Source organism: Octopus sinensis, unplaced genomic scaffold (assembly GCF_006345805.1).
Source record: "Octopus sinensis unplaced genomic scaffold, ASM634580v1 Contig11478, whole genome shotgun sequence".
NCBI classification, from domain to species: Eukaryota; Metazoa; Mollusca; class Cephalopoda; order Octopoda; family Octopodidae; genus Octopus; species Octopus sinensis.
The window spans coordinates 58,777-81,002 of NW_021832379.1; the positions used below are offsets into that span (position 1 = coordinate 58,777).

At 39.9% G+C, this 22,226-nt stretch overlaps 2 protein-coding genes across 2 annotated transcripts in view; both read right to left on the minus strand.

The window, feature by feature from the left end:
• The window catches only part of LOC115228954 (formin-binding protein 4), a 75,110-nt gene extending 53,305 nt beyond the window's left edge, over nt 1-21,805 (minus strand). The window contains exons 1-3 of the mRNA XM_029799402.2: nt 21,611-21,805; nt 4,039-4,128; nt 1,012-1,071 (exon numbers count right to left, since the gene is read on the minus strand). Of these exons, the coding sequence (XP_029655262.1) occupies nt 1,012-1,071; nt 4,039-4,114 (136 nt within the window). The 5' untranslated portion in view covers nt 4,115-4,128; nt 21,611-21,805. The remainder of the gene's footprint in view (nt 1-1,011; nt 1,072-4,038; nt 4,129-21,610) is intronic.
• Nucleotides 11,665-22,060, minus strand: LOC115228953 (uncharacterized protein K02A2.6-like). Its single transcript, XM_036499058.1, has 2 exons — nt 22,055-22,060; nt 11,665-14,095 (listed from the first exon to the last, which is right to left on the minus strand). The coding sequence occupies exon 2, from the start codon at nt 14,011-14,013 to the stop codon at nt 11,665-11,667; it is 2,349 nt and encodes a 782-aa protein (XP_036354951.1). The 5' UTR covers nt 14,014-14,095; nt 22,055-22,060.
• Between the last annotated feature and the right edge of the window lie 166 nt (nt 22,061-22,226).

Here is a 22,226-nt window from a genome sequence, read left to right on the forward strand (position 1 = left end):
AGCATTTATAAACTTATAACAGAGTGAAAACTTCAGAAAAACATGCTTCCTCTCTCAGCTGAGATGTCTGTCCTGTGAGTGCTTGCAAGAAGAAAAAGCACAGGTGCTGATGCCGTGTAAAAAGCACCTAGTACTCAGTGTAGAGTGGTTGGTGTCAGGAAGAGCGTCCAGCCATAGAAACCATGCCTGGTGCAACCCTCTGGCTTACCAGCTGCCATCAAACTGTCCAGCCAATGCCAGCTTGGAAAACAGACATTAAATGATGATGACACATAATGGCCATTTCCTTGTTGAGTAAGGCCATCACTAGAAACATTTCTGAATTGCACGAGTACCAGAGGTGTGACTGTTCAGCCTGCAAGTGACCTACACTTTTTGGCACAGCAGATGTTACATACATGATTGCTCCCAACAACAGGAGCCACTCACTGACCATCATGGGACTTTCACATGTCATTTGAAGCCCCCCCCCCATTCATGACATCATTCTGCTGTGTATGACACAAATCTAAGTCAGCTCTGTACATGGCTTCTTTTTTCTCAAACACACTATTAACCCTTTAGCATTCAGATTTCTCTGACAAATGTAATGCTCATTTATTTGTATTGATAAAAATTAGTCATGCATAACCTTTCAGATTTCAATGTGATGGCTTTTAGAATGATATTGTAAGGTAAGTGTGAAGATAGAACTGGTAGGTTGTTTTAGCCGGATATGGTCAGTTGAAATGCTAACGGGCTAATATCTACATATATTTGTGCATACGTACACACACATCAAATTATTTTGAAAAACAGTAACTAAAATGCAACACTCATTTTAATAAGACGGTGGCCTAGTGACAACTGGATGAAGTTAATACGACTGACAAGTATTATTTCAATTTCGTATAGATTTTATGGATATTGAACTGCATGACCTGTTCTGAAATGATCCTTGTAGTCTCAACCTTTAGATAAGAACAATAAACATGAAATTGCAAAACAACAAAAACAAACTGTGGCACTTACTTTTAACAACATTTTTGCTTTCAATAAATATATCATCAGGTCTATAACAACCTGTTTGAGCTGCAACAAGAAAATTAGAGCAATACAATATTTAAAAAGACAACAAAGCACTCTGTAACTTGTATTCCTATTAAGAGGACAAGTAAATCATATAAACGAGGTCAGTACATCTCTTCCTTTTCATTCATTCATTCATTCATTCGTTCGTTAGGTGTCATCTGCTCTCAGCAGGTTGAATATCAAGGATCTCCATTCGGGTTTTTCTGAAATTCTTACACATTGCCCATACAATAGTTTAGCCCAGTCCTTCATATTATCAAACCAGTTCATTCTAAGTGTTTGCCATTTATCTTTCCTTCTAATAACAGTCTTTTGTATAACTTGTGCTTTTACTATGTGACCAAGAGTTGAGAGTACTGATCATTTTATATTTATTAGTTGTAGTATGTATTAGCTCCACATGACAAGCACCCATGCCAACGCCGCATGAAAAGCACTCGTGCCTACACCACACAACAAGCACCCATGCCGATGCCACATGACAAGCACTCGTGCCGATGCCTCACAACAAGCACCCGTGCCGATGCCTCACAACAAGCACCAGTGCCGATGCCTCACAACAAGCACCAGTGCCGATGCCTCACAACAAGCACCAGTGCCGATGCCTCACAACAAGCACCAGTGCCGATGCCTCACAACAAGCACCAGTGCCGATGTCGCATAAAAAGCACAGTGCCGATGCCTCACAACAAGCACCAGTGCCGATGCCTCACAACAAGCACCAGTGCCGATGCCTCACAACAAGTACCAGTGCCGATGCCTCACAACAAGCACCAGTGCCGATGCCTCACAACAAGCACCAGTGCTGATGTCGCATAAAAAGCACAGTGCCGATGCCTCACAACAAGCACCAGTGCCGATGCCTCACAACAAGCACCAGTGCCGATGCCTCACAACAAGTACCAGTGCCGATGCCTCACAACAAGTACCAGTGCCGATGCCTCACAACAAGCACCAGTGCCGATGCCTCACAACAAGCACCAGTGCCGATGCCTCACAACAAGCACCAGTGCCGATGCCTCACAACAAGTACCAGTGCCGATGCCTCACAACAAGCACCAGTGCCGATGCCTCACAACAAGCACCAGTGCCGATGCCTCACAACAAGCACCAGTAATGTTGGCGTTAGGAAGGGCATCCAACCATAGAAACAATGCCAAAAGGACTTTCGGAGCCTGGTACAGCTCTCTGGCCTGCCAGCTCTTGTCAAACCATTCAATCCATGCCAACATGGAAAACAACCATTAAATGATGATGATGATGTAGCACTTCATTAGTTTTTGTGTTTTTTTGAACATTCTTCCAAATGCTCGCATTTCAAAAGCTAGTTTGTCAATTTTCATCAACATCCATGTTTCTACACCATCAAATAGTGTGGACCATATCTAACATTTACACAACCTTTCTTGTATTTCCAAATACATATTCCTTGACATCACAGCTTTTGACATATATGTAACCATTAAATAATGTTAAACTACCCATTAAATACATTAAATTCCAACAAAAACCTATTAAACACAATTAGAAATGGAAACACTAAGAGAATACAGTAATAATTAGGTAACAAGATCATTGTTTTGTTGAGAAATGTCATGTTTGAAACTACTTTCTGTTGAGATTTGTCAGGTTTTTTGAGGTAAATTGACTTGCAGAAAATAGCAATTCTATTTTTTGGTAGCTATTTAACAACATTAATGGAATAACCATGAAAATTAATATCACACTGAAACAGTTAAGTAGGAAGAGAGCAAAATAAAATGATCTCAGAATGAAAAGTAGACCGTATGATGCATGTGTGCGAACTGTCATGCTACACAGCAGTGAAACATGGGCCATGACTGCTGAGGACATGTGTAGGCTTGAAAGAAATGAAGTTAGTATGATCCGCTGTATGTGTAATGTCAGTGTGCATACTTTACAGAGTGTAAGCGCCCTGAGAGAAAAGTTGGACATAAGAAGGATCAAATGTGATGTGCAAGAGAGACAATTGCACTGATATGGTTATGTGTTACATATGGATGAGGACAGCTGTGTGAGGAAGTGTCACTCCCTAACTCTGGAAGGAACCTGAGGAAGAGGTAGACCCAGGATGACATGGGATGAGGTGGTGAAGCATGACCTTCAAACATTGTGCCTCACAGAGGCAATGACAGGACACCGAGACGTTTGGAGATATGCTGTGATTGAGAAGACTCGGCAACTAAAGTGAGATCACAGCCATGGCCAATGCCAGTGTTGCATGTCTGGCCCATTTAAAAGTACACTTGATGCATTGGGTGATATATGCTTGAGAAGACCTGTTCAGTCAAGTAAAACCAAAATTGTAGCTGTGGCCAGTGCCTCTTGATTGGCTTCTGTTCCGGTGGCACATAAAATGCATTATCCAAACGTGGCCGATGCCAGTGTCCCCTGACTGGCTTCTGTGCTGGTGACACATAAAAATCACCCACTACACTCTCAGAGTGGTTGATGTTAGAAAGGGCATACAGTTGTAGAAATATTGCCAGATCAGTTTGGAGCCTGGTGCAACTGCAGGCTCTCCAGACCTCAGTCAAGAATGGAAAATGGACATGATGTCAGAGCCAGAAGGTTTGCCATTGATGGAAATAGACCAGTGCTCCACAACCTTTTTTTTCCTTGCGGTATACTTATATTCTTTTCAAAACTCAGCAGCATACCTGAACTAAAAATATAACTAAATATATAGGGAAAAAAATTATATTCAGGTTACACTGTGGCACACATAGCATCATCTCACGGCACACCAATGTACCACAGCATACCAGTTATGGAGTACTGGAATAGAACACACTGCAGCATGTTTCCAGAATTCAGGACATATCTCTAGTTAGGGAAGTAGATTAAAAACCAAAGAAGATGAATAGGAGTAACATTGTTATTGCCATCTTAACTGTTCCAAAATCTTCATCTCAGCTCTCAAATTACAAAACAAAATCAACTTACTTAAATAGCTTGTTTTTGGAGCATTATCCAATTGAATTAGTTGCCTTCGGCGACCAGGCATTCCACGACGCCCCATGTTTTCAAAATTTTCTGAAATAAAACATAAAATTTTAGAAACTTTGAAAGGCAGGCAATAAATTGTTTTTAATGGTGGAACTGCAAGTGGATAAAGCTATAAATAACAGCTTGTGAGTATTGTGTTAAAAAGTCTTTAGGATGGAAACAGTCAAATTAATTCACTGGTAAGAACAATGCTTCTAAAATTGACAAAGAAGTTCAGAGGATTGTTTTGGTCCAATGGTAAAACATCTGTCATGTTTACAGAAGATGGAGATTCAAGTCCCACTGGCAACATTTGACTTTTCCTACCCAAATGGAATCGCTGTGTGGTAAGAGGTTTGCTTCTCAACAACATGGTTCTGGATTCAGTCCCATCGTGTAACACCTTTGGACAAGTGTCTTCTACTTTGCCTTGAGTCAACCAAAGCCTTTTGAGTGGATTTAGTAGAGGGAAACTGAAAATGGCTCGTCATACAGATATATATATTGTTACAAACCTGCCGTCACTCAACTCGAACTCGGGACCCAACTAAAACATAAAGAAAAATATATCTGTTGTGTTAGATCACTTTTAACAGTTGAACTCAGTAGATAAAGCTATAAATAATAGCATTTAAGTATTTGATTTAAAAAGAAACACCTGTTATCTCTTATTTGTTTGTCTGATTGTGGTCATGCTGGGGCATTGCCTTGAAAAATTTTACTCAAACCATTCCCAGATCTTTTCTTATTTATTTAAAAAAAATTTTAAAGCCTTATTCTGTTTCTTTTGCTGATCTCCCATGTTATGGGGATGTAAACACACCAGCACTGGATGTCAAGCAGTGTTGGGAGATACACGTGCACACACGGTGCAATGGGTAAATTGTCGCCATTTTATATTTCTAATTTCGCGCATGTGCATTGTTTTTGATTTTGTCGACTACTCAGTATGGTAGGGTCAGTTGGGTACTGTCTGAGAAAAACAGCACCATGACACAATTCACTCTGCCAGAAATTTGAAAATAACATACTGTACTGCTTGGCATTCATGCTGGAAGCTCTGAAATGAACATTTAAGATTGTTTGGGTGTCAATCTGAGGACATGTACCAATTGTGATAAAAATCAAACATCCAGTCAACATCATGCTGTTTATAGTGATCACTAGTGATGGGTGACGTTATACCGCCATTCATCTTCCCCCATATCCTCATACTTAACATGGAGGCCTACATCAAGTACCTGGAGGAGATAGTGCTGCTTTGGGTCAAGAGGGTGGCTGCTGGAAGACCCTATGTCTGGCAACAGGACTCTGCACCATGCCACACAAGCAAGAGAACCCAGTCATGGCTGTCAGACAATTTCTGCAGTTACATCACCTCTAACATCTAGCCACCTAACTCCCTTGATTATTATGTGTGGAGCACAGTTGAGCGAGAGACCAACAAAACTCCTTGTAACACCAAAGATGAACTGAAGGCAAGGATTGTGGCAACATTCACCAACTTAAACAAGGAAGCTGTTCAGTAGAGCTGCCGGAGATTCTGAAGTCATCTGGAGGCTGTGGTTGAAGCCAATGGCGATTTTATTGAATAAATTTACTCTTTAGTATTTCAAGATATTTTTATGTAATATTGGTAAATATATCTGTTAAAATGAGAAGTCAGTCTTATTTTCATTTTTGTGTAATTCAGATGACTTGTTTACTCACCACACCCTGTATATATTGATATGGAGGTCAGTTGAGAAAAAAAGTGGTATGACCCAGTTTCGTGGTTTGGTGCCGGTCAGACTGTTATTGGTTTTTGTCCTGTCATTTTTGTAGGAAAATTAAGGAGTTTGGAATGCTATTATTTATAGCTTTATCTACTGAGTTCAACTGTTAAAAGTGATCTAACACAACAGATATATTTTTCTTTATGTTTTTTCTAATCAATCAAAGTAGTTAGTTCTAAAATCTCTAAACAAGATGCAAGTAGTAACAATACAAGATGCTAATGTCTTTTTTTGCCACAATAACATGGCTGTTCTATAAAGAATTAGGTTACTACATTTTTACCCCAAGAAAACATCTTTCCCAGCTGGTTAACAACACACAACCTGTGTCCAATATATTGTGAGTAAGGGAGCAAATCACTCCTCCTCCAGCTTGGTAAGACCAGTTGGCCATGGTTTCTGGGCCCTTACCCATCATTGGTACTGGACACCAGCCTGCCAGAGATGGCAGTCAATTGCCCCTACTCACAATATATAAATAGATAAGTGGCAGACAACCACTGATCTCATAACAAGTGAAATAGATAGTTCTAAAACCTCTAAAAGAGATATAAGTAGTAAAACTAACACCCACAACTCCTACATTAGAGGTCAACTTTCCATCAAAAGTTTAACTCTTTAAATATGGAGACTTCTCTCGCAAATGTAATGCTTATTATTCACATTGTTTTGAATTAATCAGGCATAATCTCATAGCTACAAGAGTCCGATGATACAGATGTTTATTTTTAGAATGGCAATGTAAGGTAAGTGCAAGAAGCCAGATCTGGCAGTTGTAGGCATAAAACGGGTAGAATATTTGGCCTGGATATGACTGGTTTAAATGCTGGAGCTTCATCAAAATTCATTGCATTCTTTAATTTTGCACAACACATCATCAAACATTTAACATTCACTTTTCCATACCTGCATGGGTCAGAAAGAAATTACTGAACCCTTTTTTCCTACTGATAGATGCTCTTCCTGTCATCAACCCTCAACCGTTTCCAACCAAATAAGGTCATATTTCACCATAACCAGACACAGAAGATTAGAAAATAACAACCTCTGTTCATCATCATCATCTTCTTGTCTTGAGACAGCATCCACCCGGGGTGGGTTGAGCTGGCTTCATTCACCCTCAATGCTGCATCTCTCACAAACGCCGACTAGGCCTGGCGATTTGAGGCTAACGACTGCGTGATCAACCACTCCTTATTCCAGCGGCAAACGCCATAGCCATGGGGGCCTAGGTTGGGTTCCAGATCAGCCTTGACTGTCATCAGCCAGGTTTTTCGTTGTCCACCATATCGTTTTTGCCAACCTTGAAGGGGAGCTGGGGCAATTGCTTCGTAGATAAATTCTCTTGCTTGACGATGGAGGGCATGACCCAGCCAACGCAGACGTCTCGTTAGGATGACTTGTCATCATCATCATTTAATGTCCGCTTTCCATGCTAGCATGGGTTGGACGATTTGACTGAGGACTGGCAAACCAGATGGCTGCACCAGGCTCCAATCTTGATCTGGCAGAGTTTCTACAGCTGGATGCCCTTCCTAACGCCAATCACTCCAAGAGTGTAGTGAGTGCTTTTACATGCCACCGGCACAAGGGCCAGTCAGGCAGTACAGGCAACGGCCACGCCCAAATATAACAAAGATGCTCAGTTACAACCATCAAGCCATTTCTAGACCACACACACACACCTGATAGGCTTCTTTCAGTTTCTATCTACCAAATCAACTCTTAAGGCTTTGGTCAGCAAAAAGCTACAATAGAAGACACTTGCCAAAGGTGCCACTCAGTGGGACTGAACCCAAGACCACATGATTAGAATCAAGCCTCTAAACCGCTCAGTCAAGCCTAAGCCTATAACTAAATATATTAAAGAATCACATAGATGTACTTCGTGCTGATTTATATAATTTTCCCATACAATCATTGTTAACCACCAGATGTTTAAGTCCAGTTCTCTCAACAAAAGAAAGTATACATGGTCCCGACTGTAGTGAATTTGAATAGAATCAATTCTGTTAATTTATTTCAGTTATCACGCTCATATGCTCTTTCTATGGATTTTATAATAATGAAGTCATGAAAGAAACATATTCTACTGATATTTATATAAAACCTTTTTTTTTATTGTCTTGCAAGATACTTGGTGACCCTGTCAGAGCAGGTGCCACTTAAATGCACCCAGTTCACACTGTAAACTGGTTGGTGCTCGGAAGGGCATCCAGCTGTAAAAACCTTGCCTATGCTTGTGCCATGTAAAAAGCAATAAGTCCACTCTGCTGAGTGGTTGGTGTTAAGAAGAGCATCCAACTGTAAAAATCCTGGTGCAGGCTTGGGGGCCTGGCTGGCTCTTGTGAAGCCACCCATGCTAGCACGGAAGACAGACATATGATGATGTTTGCAGTCCTATTTACACTGATGCAGACGCAATCGTCATTTAACATCTGCTTTACCATGCTTCCATGGATCAGATGGGATTTGTTAAGGCAGATTTTCTATGACCAGATGTGCTTCCTGTTACCAACTTTCACCTGTTTCCAGATCAGGTAATATTTCCCTATGACTAACCATGGTTTTCATGGATGACCAGAAATGAACCAACATGCTTGTTTGCAACTATCATGTAATGTCAAGACAATGATATATACACATACACACACACACACACACAATGGGCTTCTTTCAGTTTCCATCTACCAAATCTACTCACAAGGCTTTGGTTGGCTCAAGGTTATAGAAGACACCTATCCAAGGTACTACGCAATGGGACTGAACTCCAAACCATCTGGTTACAAAGCAAACTTCTTAACCACACAGCCACACCTACACCTAGTGTCAAAAAGGAAGTCATTCAAGCATCTGCTTCTCTCAGACCCATCCAACCCTAACTACTTACAAAAATTTACTCTCTAATCTTCGCATTCCTCAGGCACAAGTATTCACCCACCCACTGAATAGTGTAGCTCTTCACAAGCAGGAAGTAAAAATAACACTTCAAAATCTATTGGAAGGTGATGGCTGCAACAAACGAAGTTTTCTTCTTCCTCGTTGATATGAGTAATTACAATTAATGAGATAGGACGCAGAGGGTTTGCAAGCCAATTCCTCTGCAGAGCTTCCAGCATACTTGACATCAAAGACAGCAAAGGTTGCCTCAAGGTGGCTGTGGAGCAAAAGGTATGAGCTCTGGAAGGAGGAGTGCTAACAGGGCACAAACTAGGGTTTGGTCAACCCTGACTGAGTTGCCTGGATGAGGATGTTGGATGTTAAAAGAGCTGAAACAATGACCCCAGGAAACCATGACGTCTCCAGGGGCATTACAGGGTGATGCATGGAAAATTTTTTTCTGAAAACAATCAGCTCATTTACTCATGCAATATGGTTCCTAAGAAATGCCAAGGCAAACCACGTAAAACAAAGATCCACCATTATCCTTATACTTTAAAGTCTGTTTTCCAAGCTGGTATGGGTTGGACGGTTTGACTAAGGTCTAGAAAGCCAGCAGCTGCACCAGACTCTAATCTGATGTGGCGATGTTACTACAGCTGGATGTCCTTCCTAACACCAACCACTGCGAGAGTTTAGTGAGTGCTTTTTACGTGCCACTGGCACAGGAGCCAGTCAGTGGGGGCACTGGCATCAATCACGTTTGGATAGTCTTTTTACGTGCCACCAGCACAAGAGCCAGTCAGTGGGGGCACTGGCATCAATCACGTTTGGATAGTGCTTTTTACATGCCACTGGCACAAGAGCCAGTCAGTGGGGGCACTGGCATCAATCACATTTGGATAGTGCTTTTTATGTGCCACCAGCACAAGAGCCAGTCAGTGGGGGCACTGGCATCGATCACGTTTGGATAGTGCTTTTTACATGCCACTGGCACAGGAGCCAGTCAGGCGAAATTGCAATAAATGTTTTAACTATGCAAAGAGTTTTAAAAACTAATCCTCATTAAAAGGGATTTAGGATAGATTATTATGAAATCTAACAATTTTTTTTTTCATTTTCTTGCATGTCATTGGACTGTGGCCACGCTGGAGCACCACCTTGATGACCAAGATATTTTTACGTCTAGTACACATACTTATATCCATATACATTTATAAATATGCACTTTCTCTCCCATAACTATAAGAAATCAACTTTCACAAAAATAAATATCTTTAATACATAAGATTGGTGAGGAGCGTCAGATTAGTCATTCAATGAGCTAGAAAGAGCAAATTTGCCTCCAGCCATACTGTACTATCTGGAAAAAGAAAAGGAGAGGTTGGACAATGCAATAATACATATACAAAAAGGCAGGATGGTCATAAATGAAATGTCTCTGGTCATTCATCTGCCTAATGAGGGCTGATGTGAGCTAAACAACAACACCAAAACAAAGATATGATGAAAAAATAATATATACTGTTATGTGTAGTTTCGTTGTAATGGGAAAGACAACTCAATACGAAGCATAGTTATTCTTTTACGTGTTTATTTACTTTTCCATGTTACACGAACTGCGCTACTTTCGGCACAGCGACACCTATATATCATTAGACACAGTGTAGTAATACTGTTTACTTTAAAACACAGTTCGTACTGTTCACTAACAAACAGTGCCAAAAGTGGGGATGTATTCTACACACGTATACACATGGATATGAATGTGTAACATCCCTTCTTGAAAAAAAAAAAGGGGGTCTTTTGGCAGTGAAGACAAATATAGTAGTCTCCCTTACTCTAATGGATTGTCAGCGCGAGGTGGCAATCCTGCAGCAGAAACCGTGAGATTATTCTGCCTCTGCTTTGTAATCTAGCAGAATTAGTTACTTATCTTTTCATTTTCTTTCTTTTTTTCTTTAACGGTATCGAACCGGTGGCAGAATGTTCGAACTCCATTTGGTGGATCTTGTGCTTCGCACTGGTGTCTGAGGTGTGTTGTTGGGCTGCTGATGGGTGGTTGGTGCCCGTTGGGGTGATGATTCTGTGGGTGTTGTCACTGATGCAGCAGGTGTTGTACACGTTGTCTGCTGATGGGTGGTTGGTGCCCGTTGGGGTGATGATCCTGTGGGTGTTGTCATTGATGCAGCAGGTGTTGTACACGTTGTCTGCTGATGGGTGGTTGGTGCCCGTTGGGGTGATGATTCTGTGGGTGTTGTCACTGATGCAGCAGGTGTTGTACACGTTGTCCTTGACACCTTTGGTGTTGGGTGGATGTGGGCTCTGTTGCGTCTCAGCTGCCTACCAGATTCCGTTTCTATTATATACGATCTTGGAGTTTCAGCTCTACTGACAACCTGTGCTGGGATCCATGTTTTAGTTACGGGATCTTGAGTATGCACATGTTGTCCTCCAAGTATCTCAGGTAAGTATTGTGCATGTTTGTTGTAATATTTCTGTGATTGTTCTTGAGTGGCTGCTAGCTTTGCCCTTGTCTCTTCCTGGTCAATAGGAGGTTGGATCTTACTTGGCAGGGTAGTTTTGTACTTCCTGCCATTCAGCAATTCTGCAGGGGATTTCATATCAGCTCTCAGTGGTGTCGCTCGTAGGGACAGAAGTGCCAGGTGTGGGTCTTCCTTAGTCTCTCGGCATTTGACTAGTGTTCTCTTCACTGTCTGCACCTGTCTTTCTATAAATCCATGACCTTTGGGGTAGTGTAGATATGAAGTTATAATATTGAACCCATACTCATCGGCTAGCTTTTTGAATTCTTGTGATGTGAACTGGGTTCCATTGTCACATATGATCTGCTCTGGTATTCCTTGCTCTGCTAGAAGTCCTCGAGCCACTGTAGTGATTGTTTTGGCTCTCAGGTCCTTCACTTTTCTCACAAATGGAATTTGGAGTAGTAGCAGGCCATTATCAAATACCATTCTTGGATCTCTGTGAACAGATCTGCTCCAATAGTTTGCCATGGCCTTCTTGGGATGTCACTAGATATCATTTCCTCCTTTTGTTGTGAGTTTCTGTACTTCTGACAGATGTGGCATGTAGAAACTGTCTTCTCTATGTCTTTGTACATGCTTACCCAATATACTGCTGACTTGACTCGGAGCTTGCATTTCTCCATTCCGAGATGCCCTTGGTGGATCTTGTCAAGAATCTCTTTTTGCATTGACTTGGGTATAATTATTCGGGATCCAGCCATCAGGATTCCATTCTCCACTGATATATCATCATGGATGGCCAAATATTCATGAATGAGGGGCTGCACCTGACGTCTCTTTTCTGGCCACCCCTGAATCACCATCTGAGTAAGGAGCTGGAGTTCTTCATCTTTGCTGGTCTCCTCTTTGGCTTCTGCTAGCTTTGTAGTTGTTACATTTACAATGTGGTGGACCTTTATGCTTAGTCCTTCCATCTCCTGTTTATCATGTGAGGATAGTCTGGAAAGAGCATCCGCCAATATCAGGTCTTTTCCTGACTTGAACCTGATATCGTAGTCGTATGTTTGAAGCCTTAACAGTAATCTTTGCAGTCTGGCTGGTGCTTTCATGAGGTTTTTTCTATGTATTTGTTCTAGCGGGCGATGGTCTGTTTTAATATTGAAGTGTCTGCCATACAGGTATGTATGGAACTTTTCCCATCCATATACTACTGCCAAGAGTTCCCTTTCAGTATTTGCGTACCTTGTCTCTGTGGGTGAGAGAGCTTTCGAGGCATATGCAATGGGTTTACCTTCCTGTATCAGTGCTGCGCCAACTCCTCTCATAGAAGCATCGACTTGCAGTGTTACTGGTTTGCGTCTGTCATAGTACTGCAGAGTTGTCTCCTTACTGATGAGCTTTTTGATTGCTTCGAAATCCTGTGTGTGTGAAGCACACCAATCAAACTCTACGTCATCTTTGTTTAGTTCTCGGAGATTTGCAGTGTGATCAGCCAGCTTAGGTATGAAGGCTCCCATGTAGTGGATGAGTCCCAGGAAGCTCCTGAGTTCCTTGTCTTTGGGTTCTTTAATGTCTCTGATGGCTTCCACTTTAGCGGGGTCTGGTTTCACTCCCTCTGCAGAGTATATAATTCCAAAGAATTTGCACTCCTTTGCTTTTACCACACACTTGTTTGCATTGAGTTTGATGCCTGCTTGTCGGGTTTTCTCCATAGCTTCATGTAAATTGAAGTCATGTGTGGTCTCATCCTTGCCATGCACTTGGATGTCATCTGCTATTCCGATTGCTCCCTTGCAGCCTTGGTAGGTCTCATCTATTTGACACTGGAAAAGATCTTGGCTCACCTTCAATCCAAATGGGAGTCGGTTGAATCGATATCTGCCAAGTGGTGTGTTGAAGGTAGTGAGCATGGATGACTCTTTGTCTATCTTTACATTCCAGTACCCATTACTGGCATCCAGTTTGCTGAATAATTTAGATCCAGCCAATGATGGTGTGATTTCTTCAAGGGTTGGAATTGGATGGTGCTCTCTTTTTAATGCCTTGTTCAGGTCCCTTGGATCGAGGCATATCCGTAGGGTACCATTGGGTTTTTCCTTGATTATGATTGAATTTACCCAGTCTGTTGGTCGTGTCACTTTGGTGATTATTTCTTTTTTTTCCATTTTGTCCAACTCTGTCTTCAGCTTCTCTTTTAGCTCCAGAGGGACGCGGCGAGGTGGGTGAACAATTGGTTTGATATTTGGGTCGACTGTTATATGGTATCGACATTTCACAAAGCACCCAAATGTATCGTCAAAGCATTCAGGGTACATGCTTATCAATTCATCTTTGTTTGTGATGGGTGGTCGGTCTTTGATAGGCATATCTCTGTCAATCCTGCCCGGAGTTGCCTTCACTTCACCATTGATTGACACAATATTTAGCTTTTTGCAGGTATCGAGTCTAAGAATTGCTGGTCCCTCTGTTCTTGTGACATAAAAAGAACACTTGATTATTTTTCCTTTGTGTGTCCCTGTAATTGTTGTTTTGCCCAGTTGTGGAATCCTTTTACCTCCATACGCAGTGAGGATTACATCACTTGGTGTGAGGATTCCTTCTTTGATTTTATCCTCTTCTGTCATGTGTTCTGGGAACATCTTCTTGTAAAGGTTGACAGGCAAGATATCACTCTGGGCTCCAGTGTCAATCTTCAGCCTTAAGTCAATGTTCATTCGTTTCTTGCCAGACTTCTTTTGAATTCTTATTGTTGTGTATGCCTCATTTTTTTTCTGGTCGTCATTTCCCATCTCATGCACATTTATTGTGCCGACTGCCAAGAATTCCTCCTCTGAGGTGTTTTGTTCCTGTTGTTGTGCATGTATATCTCTTCTTCTATTTCCGCTCCTCTTTGAAAATTGGGGATTGTATTTCTGGGATTTTGTCAACCTACGCATTTTTTTCCAGTGGTTAAGTTTTCCACATGCTTTGCAGTGTGTACCGAATGCTGGACGTTTCTTCCAGTTATTGAACTCATGCTCCATACCACAGTACTGGCATGTTCTTTGTTTGCGGGTATGTTTCGTCCTGTGCCTAGATACAATATCTACACTGCTGCCTAGTGAGCTTGTTTGTAAAGTAAGTGAGGCCATTTGTTTGGTAGTGGCTTCGAATGCTCTTGCAGTGTCTACTGCTTCTATCAACTGGAGAGCGTCCTTACCTATGAGGGATTTCTGAACTTCTTTATGAGCACACCCCCATATTAATTGATCTTATCTTTGAATTTGCATTTTTCGGCAACATTTTTTATTCTGGACAGGAAATTGTCAATCGTTTCTTGTGGGCCTTGTTTCAGGCCCTGGAATTCGTATCTGTGAATTCTATGGTTCGACCTGGGCTCTAGGTGCCTTTCAAATTTCTCTTGAAGTGTGTCTGGGTTATTGCAATCCGATTCTGACATGTCCCAGCTGTTGAATAGGTCAAGACCTTTTTCGCCCATCCATAAAAGGATATAGCTTACCTTTTCTTCTTCAGTTGTGCCTTTCAGGAAACTTCTGAAAACTAGTTGAGTTTTCTGTTTGAATTTCTTAAACGCTTCTACGATATCACCGGAGTCCCAATTCATGGTTGGATGTAGATTCATCTGTACGGCGACGGGGGTCGCCATTTTGGATTCTTGTGTATGTGTGTCCGAAGACGAAGCGATGTTTTGTTTATTAATTTCTGGTTCGTTGTGTTTCTGTTTTGTTGTAAAGGCACAGTTTCCAATTAATTATTTACCGCTGCCACCATGTTATGTGTTATTTCGTTCTAATGGGAAAGACAACTCAATACGAAGCATAGTTATTCTTTTACGTGTTTATTTACTTTTCCATGTTACACGAACTGCGCTACTTTCGGCACAGCGACATCTAGATATCGTTAGACACAGCGTAGTAATACTATTTACTTTAAAACACAGTTCATACTGTTCACTAACAAATAGTGCCAAAAGTGGGGATGTATTCTACACACGTATACACATAGATATGAATGTGTAACATATACTATCCAATCACAGAGATTAAGATTTACAATGGGATTATTATGGTGTTGTGGTATATACTACAATATGCAATGAATAGAATATAAAAGTCATTTCAGAAAGAAAATCAATAACTAGCCAAAGGAAAAGATATACTGTTAATCAATAGATAATAAAATGTTAACGAAATAGCTGAATAATTTAGACTTAGTTTTCAGTCTGTTTTATTGCAGTTATCATCATCATCATCATTTAAAATCTGTTTTCCAAGCTGGTATGGGCTGGACAGTTTGGGCAGAACTAGAAAGCAGGAGAAATGCACCAAGTTCCAATCGTCTGTTCATCAGTTGGGTGCTTTTTACATGGCATTGACACAGGTACTTTTAGGAAAGAGAAATACAATAAGGTGTTGAAAGCATTTGTCAGTTAAATGCTTTTGATAACAAGTTAATCTGCATCTGGTGTTACAATATTACAGATTATTAACAACCTAAGTGCTCAAATCATCGCACTTAATGTGCTGTAATAGTGTAGGGTAATAATGAAGCAACACTTTCTTTATAACTGCTACATCATTATCATTTGATATCAACTTTTCAATGCTTGCATGGGTCAGACAGAATTTCAGGAGGCAGGTCATCTATGGCTGGATGCCCTTCCTGTTGCCAACCAAGGTAATATTTTCTCATAGACACATTCTTCACAGAAGACTGGAAACAAACACCGCCACTAGTATAATGAACGTTCACACAACCATCACGTATCAGGACAAAGGTACATACACATGTATGTATATATATCATCATCATCGTTTATCGTCCGCTTTCCATGCTAGCATGGGTTGGACAGTTCAACTGGGGCCTGGGAAGCCAGGAAGCTGCACCAGGCCCAGTCTGATCTGGTAATGTTTCTACGGCTGGATGCCCTTCCTAATGCCAACCACTCCGTGAGTGTAGTGGGTGCTTTTTATGAGCCAGACAGATGGCACTGGCACCAGCCACCGACTGACTTCACTTGGTTCAACAGGTCTTCACAAGCACAGCATATCACCCAACAATTGAAAGGTGCTTTTACTGGGTTGGTTAGATGACACTGGAATAGCCTCCACCCCACTTCGGTCACGAATGACCATGGGATTGCACCTAGAATGTTCCTGCTCCGAAGCACAAGTCCAGGCAAGGTTGTTTATGGAAGACCAGCAGCCACCCATGCATAGTAGCCACCCCTTTCCACACCCCCAATGTTGTCCACCTGTGTATGTATATACATATGCAATGGAATTCTTTCAGTTGCACCTTTCCACTTATGAATCCACTTCCAAGGCTTTGGTCAGACAAGAGCAGCAGTAGAAGACACTTGCTCAAGGTGCTGTGCAGTGGAACTGAACCCATGACCTCATGTTTGGGAAGCAAACTACACAGCCACATATGCACCTATATCATGCTTAGGATAAAATAAATGACTTCTAACAGACACAAAGCCAGAACTTTATGAAGTGGGGGGGGGGGTAGTTGGTTAAATTGGCTCCTGTATTTGACTAGCACCTTATCAACCTGAGAGGGGTTAAAAAAAACAAAGTTGACCTTGGCAGGATTTGAACTCAGAACATAAAGAGGTGAGACAAATACTGCAAATATCACTAACAAGTTTGCCAATTCACTGTTTTTAGCTTAGTTAATAATGAAGAAATTTGAGAAGATATTGTTACAGTAGAAATATGAAACTGCTGTTATGAATAAACTCCATTTTACACAGGAAATGCACACACACACACACACACGTATATTTATATATATATCAGTTATGTAACTTGTGGAAACAAGGACCACAGCTTTTAACGTTATTAAAACATTTCTTGTCAAACTTATTATCTAAATAGGGTCAAGATTGGTGCTGATTAATACTGACTTTGCTGAAGTGTAGTTTTAACCCTTTTGTTACTATATTTCTGTGGAAATACATTGCCTTTGTTTCAATTAACGTTGAAAATAACGAAGAATTTTGTAAAATAACAGTCATTAATGAAGCTGGTAGAAATAAGCTTGCTAGGCAAAATGCTTAGCAAACATTTCATTTGGTTTTATGTTCCGAGTTCAAATTCCACCAAGGTCAATTCTGACTCTCAACCTTTCGCAGTCAATAAAATAAGTAGCAGTTGAACAGCAGGGATAAGGTTATCAACTTACCCTCTCTCCATCCTGAAATTACCGGCCTTGTGCCAAAATTTGAAACTATTAAGCCGGAGTTTGGAATAAAAATAAACACAAAATGTTGACGGTAGGTTCATTTTGGATCACTTTAAAACAAAGAATTTGTATAATAGAGCCAAGGCTGGTTTCAGGTGGGTAGATATCAAAAGGGTTAAATGGTTTGCAGTCACCTCAAGAACTGGAAAATTCACATAGTTATAAACCTGGTGGTTCAAACAAGATGCAGAGGCCATTGAGAAGATGTTGCCAATGGTTAAGTTGCAGGAGGACATGCATCAGCAAGAACATGAAACTATAATGAAAGGGAGTCTTAAAAAAAAGTTGATTCCTGGTGAAACTTCGTTGTTGTTGGTGCCATGTAAAAAGCACCCAGGGCTCACTGTAAAGTGGTTGGCATTACGAAGGGCATCCAGCTGTAGAAACCATGCCAAAACAGACAGCAGAGCTTCGTGTAGCTTTCTGATTTGCCTGTTCCTGCCAAACCGTCCAACCCATGCCAGCATGGAAAATGAATGTGCAATGATGACGTATCTTTCACTTGTTTCAGTCACTGGACTGTGGCCATGCTGGGGCACAACCTCAAACAGCTTTAGTTAAATAAATAGGCCTCAGTACTTATTTTTCAAGTCTGATAAATGTTCTATTACAGAGACAAAAATAAAACAATAGTTGTCAAGCAATGGGGGAAGGGGGGGGGGGGGCTAATCAAAGATATACATACATAATATATATATATATATATATATATATATATATATATAAAGGTTGTACAGACAGAACACAACAAGGAAAAAAGTTAGATGAAAGCAGAGCAAACGAAAAATTAGACGAAAACTTAACAGACAGGAAATACAAAGACAAAAAAGACCCCCTTCGGTCATGAATGACCATGGGATTGCACCTAGAAAGTTACCCTCCTAGACACAAGTCCGGGCAAGGTTGTTTATGGAAGACCAGCAGTCGCCCATGCATACCGGCCTCCCCTCTCCACGCCACCAGTGTTATCCAAGGGAAAGACAAATGTCGATACAGCTTGGCACCAGTGACATTGCAACTCATTTCTACAGCTGAGTGAACTGGAGCAACGTGAAATAAAGTGCTTTGCTCAAGAACACAACACACAACAAAGACACGATACCGGAATATTCACAGTTGAATTTTCCTCATCAGTCAATGAGCCAAAATATCATTGTAGTTTCATGCCATTATCATTGAGACCACTCAATCTTGGAGGTTCCAGTGCTGTTATTAAACTACTGGGAAAAAACTAGCAAATGTATACAGAGAAAGAAACAAACAAGACATTGTATATGCAGAGTGGAGGCGCAATGGCCCAGTGGTTAGGGCAGCAAACTTGCAGTCATAGGATCACGGTTTTGATTCCCAGAACAAGTGTTGTGAGTGTTTATTGAGCAAAACACCTAAAAGCTCCGGCAGGGGGTGGTGGCAACAACTTTCTCTCACTTATTCTTCTTGTTCCTGGTGTACCTGTATTTCAAAGGGCCAGCCTTGTCACACTGAATCTCCCCGAGAACTACGTTAAGGGTACGTGTCTGTAGAGTGCTCAACCACTTGCGCATTAATTTCACGAGCTGGATGATCTGCTGATCAGATCAACTAGAACCCTCGCTGTCATAACTGACAGAGTGCCGTGATATATAAATACAACAGATGATGAATTATGCATATATAACAGCACAAAGCCTCATGACTATATACAACAGAAGAAAAAATAACATATATATTTATATATAATTATTTATTATGTATGGTTAAAATCCTAGCAGCATCCTCTTTAGGCATATCTGCTCATTCCTTATGTAGTTCCATTTAATGTGAGGTATGCATTGGATTTGAAAATTCTGGAAATATTGTTTGCAGAGTTATAAACAGAAAGTTCAAAACATTTTTGGTATTATTTTCCACCATTACACATGTTTCATTTGGTAATAGCTATTACAAAATTGTACATATTTATCCAATATGTACAATTTTGTGATTCCTATTAGCAAATGAAACAGGTGTAATGGTGAATAAATATTACCAAAAAACTTTCTAGATTCCCGTTTTGTTATATATTAATTCTGCAAACAATATTTCCAGAACTTTCAACTCTAATATGTGCCTCACATCAAAACAACAACGACAGCAACTACATAGTGAATTGTAATACTGGAATAAGCAGATTTGCTCGAAGAGGACACAGCTTGGATTCCCCCCCCCCCTACAAACATAAGACACACACACACAGAAAACGGGCTTCCACACAGTTTCCGTGTACCAAACTCGCTTATAAAACATCGGTCGGCCCGAGGCTACAGAAGGCCCCTAGCAGCTGGACAGACGGGCAAACATACACATAATTATTGGCAAGAAGACATATACCCCGAGGAGTCTCTATACCCCTTAAAAGAAACTTATTTTGATATACACTATATTAAACCTCTGAATATGTATCATTTTTATTCACTACAAGAAAAGAAAAGAAAAACGCTCCTTGTCGAACTATTGTTCTATCAAATATTTTCGTCTTGGTAAATTACTTTGCCACATAAATATTCCCACGTAGCCATTAATGTGAAGTGAAAATAAAAATTAAAAAAAAAGCTCTCACGCCAATCGTTTGAAATGGAAAGAGTTAATGAAGAATTTTTTAGGAAAATTTAGTAAAGGTTTAAATAAAACCAAATGAGAAATCAACCAATTTATTAGATAATTTAATATTACACATATCAAATCACATAAATGCCAGACTATTTCGTATTTGCTTGAATTATCGACACTGCATCGGTTGTTATTTAATCTTGTAATCCACCATGGCAGACAAGATTATTAATTTAGAGTCTATAAGAGGAGGGGGGCATTAATAGCTTGATTTTTAAATAAGGAATCACAAAATAAAATACTTACAGGGATGAGTACAGCATAATGGATTTATTGGAGTATATTTTGACTAAAATACATTTTTTAAGAACACAGAATGCCCAATCCTTTCCATTTGTCACGATCAGAACCTCACTCAACCTTCATGTTTGCATATATGAATGAAGAAGTAAGGAATGCAAGGACTTCGCATTATTTTGTTATTGAGTTCAAATACTGCCGAGGACGACTTTCATCCTTTCAGGGGTTAATAAAATAAAGTACCAACGTGTGAAAGTACTAAGGTCGATGTAATTGATTTGCCCCCCTCTTCTCTCAAAATTCTTGGCTTTGTGCCAAAATGACAATAATTTCATTATTTCGAGAAAGAAAAAAAACATTGAACCAAATAATGCTGAAATTTATAAGAAAACCCTTTCTTTTAAGATACGCTTATTTGAAATATGAAAATCTGTTGAGGTTTTAACTATATAAAAAGCAGAAACCTGAAAGAAGACACATCACAGGAAGAAGGAATACAAATATTTTAGTGTAAAATAATGATTCCTGTCCATAATGACTCACCAAGACTGAAACTAATAATTGACCCGGCGGAATTTGAACTAAGGTATCAAATTACGGTAAATAATGCTCTTCGGTATAAGGTACAAAAAATAAAGGACTTTTGAAGTTCATACAATTTTATTTTTCCTTCTAAATAGAAGCAGAACAAACAACGTGTAAATTATTATTAAAGAAAGAAGATTAATGTTTAAAGATAATCTCTAATCCGGTCGACAAAATCCGGTGATGTATTTAATGAGGCATTTCAAGCGACAGAAGCCACAAATGACCGGATTTTCTCTTTCTTCTTAGTTCTGTAATAAACCTTCATAAACAGAGGCGAAGTATTTCATTTAGCTTGTATTAAATAATTTTACCTTACGTGAAATAAACCTTTATTTCACCTCAGGTAAAATCATTTAAAATACTACAACTGCTTTTTGTCTTTTAATTTTTTAAAAACATATTACGATTGTTTCAGTCTTTCCACTCATTACAGACACACACACATATATTCCATGTAGACATACGAAGACGATGTATTCCGTAAACGCCAACACACACACAGATACATATATGTGTGTGTTAGTTACAAGAACTGTAGTATTCTACGTGTGCCCCCCCAAAAACAAAATCCTCGACCGGTTGAGTATTTAATGGAGCGTCCAGCAAATGAGTTTCTCTCTCGTCTTCCACGAAAAATCAAAACACAAATACAATAAAATAATCTAAGTTTCATTTACTTACAGCTCCTCTATGCAACTTCAGAAAATTATATATATATATATATACAGATGGAAATTATTCTTTGGGGGTTCTTCTATTGTTCTTTTTTTTTTTCATAAAAATCCCCAATAAAATCGTTTTAAATGATTAAATGACATTCAATAATGGCCAAAAATACCGGAAGAATGTTTACACACGCCATTATGGCTCACTCCTGACACCTATACAAGGCTTCATTTGATTGGTCGAAATAAAGGACATATGGACAAATCAAATTTATTATAACATCTGCACATGAATAGATTTCGCTTCATATTAGCATTAACCCTTGTTCTTGTTTATTTGTTGTTTTTTTTCATGGCTTAGCAGATATCTTGTCTGAGAATCAATCCTGTAGAGTGTTCTGTATTTGTACCTGATCATATAGAAACGAATAATGTTAGGGATTCAACTAAAATGAATAACTGTTTTCTCTTTTTATATATTCCCAGTTAAATTTATGCTTTCAGTGCTTTATCCTCTTATTTCTAAAAGTATCCCTAGAATAGGTTCTAGTGATGGGATCTTTTCGGTTTGAACGGCAGTTTTTAACATAATTTCTAGGTAACTAAAAAATTTTAAACTTCGTATACTGGTA

What these genes read in the sequence shown, in the direction of transcription:
- LOC115228953 (XM_036499058.1), bottom strand. Translation starts at nt 14,013, where the DNA reads ATGGGAAATGACGACCAGAAAAAAAATGAGGCATACACAACAATAAGA.